At 44.4% G+C, this 7231-nt stretch overlaps 1 protein-coding gene across 1 annotated transcript in view; it reads left to right on the plus strand.

The window, feature by feature from the left end:
* Positions 1-6897, plus strand: part of LOC126540255 (endothelin-converting enzyme 1-like) — a 74612-nt gene extending 67715 nt beyond the window's left edge. Inside the window, exon 10 of the mRNA XM_055076279.1 lies at positions 5881-6897. Within this exon, the coding sequence (XP_054932254.1) occupies positions 5881-5994 (114 nt within the window). The 3' untranslated portion in view covers positions 5995-6897. The remainder of the gene's footprint in view (positions 1-5880) is intronic.
* Positions 6898-7231: the final 334 nt, after the last annotated feature.

Genomic DNA, 7231 nt, shown 5'->3' on the forward strand with positions numbered 1-7231 from the left:
ATAAAAGTCTATGGACAGTCTATAAACGATAGCGCAAGGCAAACAGAATAAGTCAAGAAAAAGCACAATTAAACGAACTGTCCCTTTGCGCAATTCATTTTTGTGGGGCTTCGGTACCATTAGACCATCAAATAGCGACTGCAAGAAGCACTGTTATCCACTACTACAATAGGCGTCGTCAACCTAATAATTGCCCCGTGATTGGACGAACAATCGCGAAGAGCGTAGATTTCGTGAACCTAAACAATAAATATGGTCCAGGGTGTGACAGCAGATCCGACGATGCATTAGCAATCCGCTGTTAGCAGATTACCCTTTACCAAGTTGCAGATAAGCGGCAACAATTATAACGAACTTGAACCTGCAAGGTGCAGGTTTAAGAATACGCAGAAGACAAAGGTAATGTTCGATGGTGCTGGACGACAACCAGTGTTCATTTGTAGTCGGCCTGCTGATGTGGAGAGAAAGTAAGTTTATCCAGGTAAAATTGTCAAAAATACCCCGGACGCATATCTTGAATGCTGGCAATGCCGTCCCACGCGACAGCGAAATAATAAGAGCTGGATAAAAGGAGGAGACGCGAAGCAGAAATTTGTTAAAAGATTCGTGGTCACTTGATTACAGTCAAGTAACTATTGTGAGCAATAGTTGAAAACCAGTCGTAACTAAAAAAAAATATTGGTGTTTTGTGTTCTAAAACCGCGATCTGATTGTGAGGCCCGCTGTAGCAGGGTGCTCCGGATTAATTTTTACCTCCCTGGATTCCTTAAGACACGCCAACTGCACGGTAGACGGGCGTTCTCGCATTTCTCCCTCACAGAAATCCGGAATTCGATCCCGCAACCTTGCGCTCGGCAGCGCAGTGCCATAGCCGCTAAAGCGCCACAGCCATTTCCTACATTTGGTTGCCTGCAGTTACGTTCGCATTTGAACATGCTCCAATGGCACAGCCACTACATATAATGAAAAAGAAAGAGTACAAAATTAGCCGAACAATGTGACACCTAATGGATTTTCTTTTTTCTTTCAGTAGCTTTCAGCAACGCCTTATGCGGACGGCAATTCTTTCCCTTTCACGAAGCTTCCTCCACCATACGAATCACCACATATCTTGCCTGGCAATAAACATATTCTGCAGAGATTTGTAAATAGAGAGTCGAAGTGTATATGATTCTTTCTGCAGAGCGGTGTGCAGATTTCCATTTAAATTTCGTACAGAGGAATTATTTTGTGTGAGATTTAGCGTGTTGCTACGTTTTATGCATTACTTGCAAGTTCCGTCCAATATAAAAATGTGAACTGGGTTTCATCTGCGGTCCATTCGCTAAAGATATGTCGGTTCCACTGCGACTAGAGGCCCTGTATACTGCGACGGAACGGCGGCGCCATTTGCTACAACTACGGTGAACACTGGTCACGTCTTCTCGCTGTAGCCGTGACCGTGCGTTAATGTACGGTACAACCAATAAGACGCAGCCCTGTTCTACCGCCATCTTGTTATCTAGACACCTTTACTTTGCTAGTTGCGGCCACGGCGGCCGCATTTCGATGGGGGTGAAATGCGAAAACACGCGTGTACTTAGATTTAGCTGCACGTTGAAGAACGCCATGTGGTCCAAATTTCCGGTCCAAATTTTCATGGGACCAAAAAATGTGCAATTGGGCTTTCACCTGATCGTGTATGCTGTTGCGCAAAGCCAGGAAATGTGCCCACGTCTTGTGTGCCACCTACTCATCTCGAGCAGACGACTCTTTGACGGAGCGTCATCCGCATTGATCGGCTCTTTCTTTGTTTTATAAACGCCTGTTCGATTGCCATGTCTTAGGTGAGTGTGGCTCCGGCTCGCTTGCAAATCAGCACTCCGCTGCCTCTGCTGAGGCCGTTCGGAAAAAGTGTTTGGGGGGGGGGGGGGTGGAGGGGCTCGTTTACAGGTGTGTGCCTATTTTTCTACTGTTAGCCTTCTGTTCTCTTAGCACCAGCTTGAAATACTCTACACGTTCCTGCCATATGGGTGCAATATGCCTAGACAGAAGATTGACCGTTATCGGAGTAAACTCAACTGCCACCATGTGTCGTTGCCGATGTAGCCTTCGTGTCCAGGACTCCCTTAAACTTTTTATTGGTGGGATGGTCTATGATGTATAATAAAATTCATGCTGTGAAGTATTATTACCTTTCTTGTATATGTATGCATGTTGAACTATGTAGTGGACAAGACGGAGACCAATTTTAGTGTCTGCGTCCTCTAGCGCAATGTAATACATCATGGAATTAGTTTCAGCTCTACAGTTAATGAAGCAGATAGGGAGCCCTGAAAAGATAATGATCTTAGAATGCATGTGCCCATAGGAAGGCAGCGTGACTAGTTTTAGGGTTCGAGATCCTGGATAGAGGATAACATTCGAATAAAAATTCATTGACGATTTAGCTGTATATGCAAGAGACATACGTCAGCATTATTTTGCAGCCCTTTGAGTTCCCGTATCCATGATTTTAACCGCATTCAACACATTGTAAGGTATTGCTCGGGAACTCAATCGGCACATGTCCTGCCTCTTCGATGAGCATCATGCAACTGAGGATGGTGCACCCGCCGTAGTTGCTCAGTGGCTATGGTGTTAGGCTGCTGAGCACAAGGTCGCGGGATCAAATCCCTGCCCCGGCGGCCGCATTTCGATAGAGGCGAAATGCGAAAACACCCGTGTACTTAGATTTAGGTGCACGTTAAAGAATCCCAGGTGGTCGAAATTTCCGGAGCCCCCAACTACGGCCTGCCTCATAATCAGAAAGTGGTTTTGGCACGTAAAACCATTAGTTGAAATATATATATATATATATATATATATATATATATATATATAGAGAGAGAGAGAGAGAGACAGACAGAGAGTATAATGTATTTGTGGGTGACGTTCAGCATAGCAATAATGGTGTGGCGGTCTGGTTTGTTAGGTAGTAGGCTAATCGCTTTATTGGCTCCGCTAGACTCGATACGCTCCTCTACATGGCCGGTAGGTTGGCGTAGCGTTCGAGAAGATCTGCTTCTTCGTGCTTCGGTAGTCCTGTAATGACTCTCAGGGCCTCGTTGGGCAGCTACTCAAGTTTACTGCACAGTTCTTTTCTAATATCGGCGCCTACGCATACGTAGATCACTTTAGATGTCGGGGCTACGCGCGGACCGTGCGAATGACGCCCGTGCATATTCCTGCAACGGCATGTGCCTATCTGATTTGTTATGTGCAACACACGTTCCGACATGCGTTTTCCTAAACCACAATTTCGTATTTTCTTTCTCATTAAAAAAAAAATCTAGACTCTGGTTCTTGTAATTTCTTGTAATTCAGTATGACGTGCAATTTCTCGCTCCTTGTTGAAGAACCATTGATAAATATGAATTAGCAATTGACAGATGCGAACTCAGTTCTGTTACTTAAGTATTGCGTAGGAGAAGATCATGCCCGATGCAAACAGCAGATATGACCTCTTCCGCCCCACAAAGTGAACTTTAGATAGATTCAAGCATGTCTGGTGCACAGCTGACTGCATGCCAGTATACGAGCGTTGGCAGGACGGCCAAGCAAATGGTAATGGTCACTCAAACGATGGTTGTGCCAAGGCCGACGCAATTTGTTTTTAAGTGTGGCTGTTTTTCCCATTAATGCTGTGGTCACGTGCACTCGTCTCTCGGAAATGTGCAAGCAATCCACCGAACACGACCTCCGCTTGTGCTGCAATCAGCTGGACCAACTCTCTTGACCGCGGTTTTCTGGCCGGCGCTTGCGACTAAATACTGCGTGCTGCGACTTCCTTCGCGTTCCGTCTCGCGTGGCAGCTGGTGCCCCCGTTGAGAGCTCATGTGGAGAAGTTACGTCCAGCAGCCCGAGCGAGCAAGACAAAGTCAGTGCTATAAACAATGAAACAGTTACCTGTGCGCTCGGACACACGGGCCTTGACGTCGCTGTAACGGAGACAAGGAAAGGGGCACAGGATATTGATACGACGTGGCAAGAAACCATCTAACAGGTTTACCGTTTTTTTTTTTTTCAAGAGAATGACAATGCCTTGGGTGGCAGCAAATAAACATCATGCAGCGCGCGGAGAGGTTTTTGTTCATAAGAATGACAGTACAAGGCTGTCGTGGTTAGTGTCCCAAAGGGACAAAGCGTATTCGATTTTGGGAGAAAGAAGGAAGGTTTTATCGAGTCGTAGATTAATGATAGTCGAAGAGAAACTATTGTGGTGGTGAAAACCAAGCGATTCTGGTCATGACTTCACTCTTTCCCCCAAGAAAATGGAAATGTTGCGCTAAAGCAATGCCGTCCTAAACGAATTCTTTATTTCACTTTAGTGCCATCTTAATATTGGTGAAACCGTGAAGTACATACGCTCTTCAGTGAAAGAAAAACAGTCAGGAAATTGTGAAGGCACTGGGTTTTTTGTGTAGAAAATTCCCCAGAAATTGTGCATAAATACGCGAACGCACGCGATTAAGTCATTCAGAAAGACCTCTACGTTTAAAAGTAATACCGAAGAGATGCGAGTAATGGGGCATTTTTTTTTTCAGTTTCTAGGACTGCATTGTCATTATATCTACCAGCTATTTCCTCCCATTAAGCAGGCCGCCTTTTACTACGACAGTATAGAGTACCAGAACACAACCGTCCAGAGGATAGTGATATGAGGCAACCACCGTATTGATTTCAGGGGATGAACTATATCTAGCTTTAAAAAAGAATTTCCCGCTTTCATGTACGTGCCTTTCTAATTGGAACATTAGAGTTATTCGCTCGTTCATCAAAAATTGTGAGCTTCTTTCTTTGTGTGCGTATCCGTCACAGGATAATGCACCTTTTCCATATAAAAAAATAAATGAGCCAACCCTTGAAGTCAGTGTTTTCACGAAGGGCTGCCTGAGGGTAACAGATCATGTTTAAATGCTGCAGCACTAAGACTAATGATGAGGTTGGGCAAGCGTAGGGTGCCCTGTATATGGGCACCGGTTATGTTCGTTTATTTCAGACTCGTATCTCCTGTTGAAGTCGATTATGACGGTCAAATCTTTGATTAGATGAAATGTTACAAGCAATGCGAAAGCATTCGAGTCGCTTTAGAGAAATATTTCTTTTTTTCCACGCGTGCCTTGTCCATGCAAGCCATCACTTGCGTCCTAAATGCGCCACGGTATGGCCGAGTCAAAACGCGCCAAGAGTATGAACGCGACGTGACTTGTGCAATGACGCGCGCATTAAGAACATCTTTAATCAGCCAGTACCGTGGAGCCTTCATGGCGTCGGGGAAGTGTGCTCGTCTCGCGCCCCAGAGGCCTGGGTTTGATTACCACCCACACAAATTTATAAAATATTATTTTCAAGGCTATTGATTTACTGTGTGTACAGGGAATTCCTTCATAAACTTGACGGTGATCATAGCGTTTTCGATGCGTTTTATAACTTTCCGCCGTCGGTCATTTTTTGGTACAATCGCTCGGTGGCGACAGATTTCTATATTACTATTACTATCCTACTATTTCGGTTAATTAAAAAAAATATTTACGCGGTTTTACGTGCCGAAACCACGATCTGATTCTGAGGCACGGCGTAGTGAGCGTCTCCGGAATAGTTAGGGCCACCTGGGGTTCTTGAAAATGTACCTAAATCTAATTACACGGGTGTTTTCGCATTCTCCTCACCCCATTTATATGCGGCCGCCGTAGCCAGGATTCGATCCCGCGACCTCGTGCTGAGCAACCCAACACCATAGCCACTAAGCAACCACGGCAGGTGCTATGTCGGTGGTTCTCGTAGGAAAAAATGGCATCGACAGACCAACATACAGCTCCTACTGGGTGAACGGATAAGTGATGAAGTGTTCCCTCGCAGGCTGCCAGGGATCGGTGCAACGTTCCTCTGCGCAACCTGGTCGACTTCTCGTTCGTCTTCAAGTGCCCGCTCGGTGCGCCAATGAATCCACGTTACAAGTGCAACATATGGTGAAGAGGCGTCTGTGGTTTTCGGAGAGCACCTTGTCTCTTCTTTAATTCGGCTCACTTCATTTCCTCTGCAAGAACACTTGTCTTGATACATATTCCATGCGGTTATTGTGGACCTATTGTGCTTGCTTTGTTTGTTTTTATGGGTTAATTATAGCGTCATCTTTGTGTTATTTGTATAAGCTTATCTTATGCTTATTGACAATGCGCGTCGGCATAGGATTTGCTCAAGTACACCAGCAATTGCGAGGACGCTGTAGCTCCTTCTTACCGAAATGTATTATCGCAATTTTTAATCATTTTTTACTCAGGTAAATTAGAAACGGAATTACTTTAACCACCTGGACCTCTTGCAGTTTCAAGCTGTGCAGCAGAAGATTGCTTTTGCTTGCAAGTGACTCGTGTGGCCATTTGGGCATGGTGTAGAATTAGTCAGAATCATGATTGAAATGAAAAAGAAAGTTTACAAAGATTCTTCATCCTGTGACTGTCGTTAACGCTACTTGTTGCTTTCTATGTGCTTCGTATTTTCTCGATGAGTACAAGACATAAGTGAAGCCTTCAGATACGTATTTCTGCTAGAATAAGACTGTGTTTTTCTAAAGGCTTAGGAATGTCCCAAAAAGTAATGTCGCACTGTATATGTAAGCTCTCCGTGTTCTGTGGCGCCTTCGGGAACTTATTTTCTCTACATAATTAAACCAGTTAGCAAGAAGAGAAACGCGTTTCTTGTTATTCGATTCGGATGCTTTGAAACATGTCCACATGATCGCACATTCTCTCTTGTATGAGCGTGTTCTACTAGGATCCAAAAAAGAGGGGCCTAAGAAAAGCAAGATGACAGTTATGGTACAATTACTATTACTTATTTTGTTGTTGATATTGATGAATAATAAAAACCACTCTTACAAATTATGGTTGCCTAGCCAAAAACTATATATGAATAATAAAGACTAACAAGATAATTGCCGGCACCGATGTATTTTCTATACACCAGTGGGAACCACATCATTTCTGGAAACAAACATTGCAAAAGTAAGAAATGGCGGCTGTTCGCCGAAAGATCAAAACGTCATGTTTTTTTTACCATCATCTTCTTTGTCAGCCTGCTCTCCGTATTTTCTCATCCTGGGCATAAACGCTTGCGGTGCATTAGGTGATCACATCACTTGTAGAAAGCCGAGCGGACGCAGGAGAAACTATTGTTATGTTTTTACTAGTTTTGACTGCCCAGAGGTGAA

This window comes from Dermacentor andersoni, chromosome 2 (assembly GCF_023375885.2).
Source record: "Dermacentor andersoni chromosome 2, qqDerAnde1_hic_scaffold, whole genome shotgun sequence".
NCBI classification, from domain to species: domain Eukaryota; kingdom Metazoa; phylum Arthropoda; class Arachnida; order Ixodida; family Ixodidae; genus Dermacentor; species Dermacentor andersoni.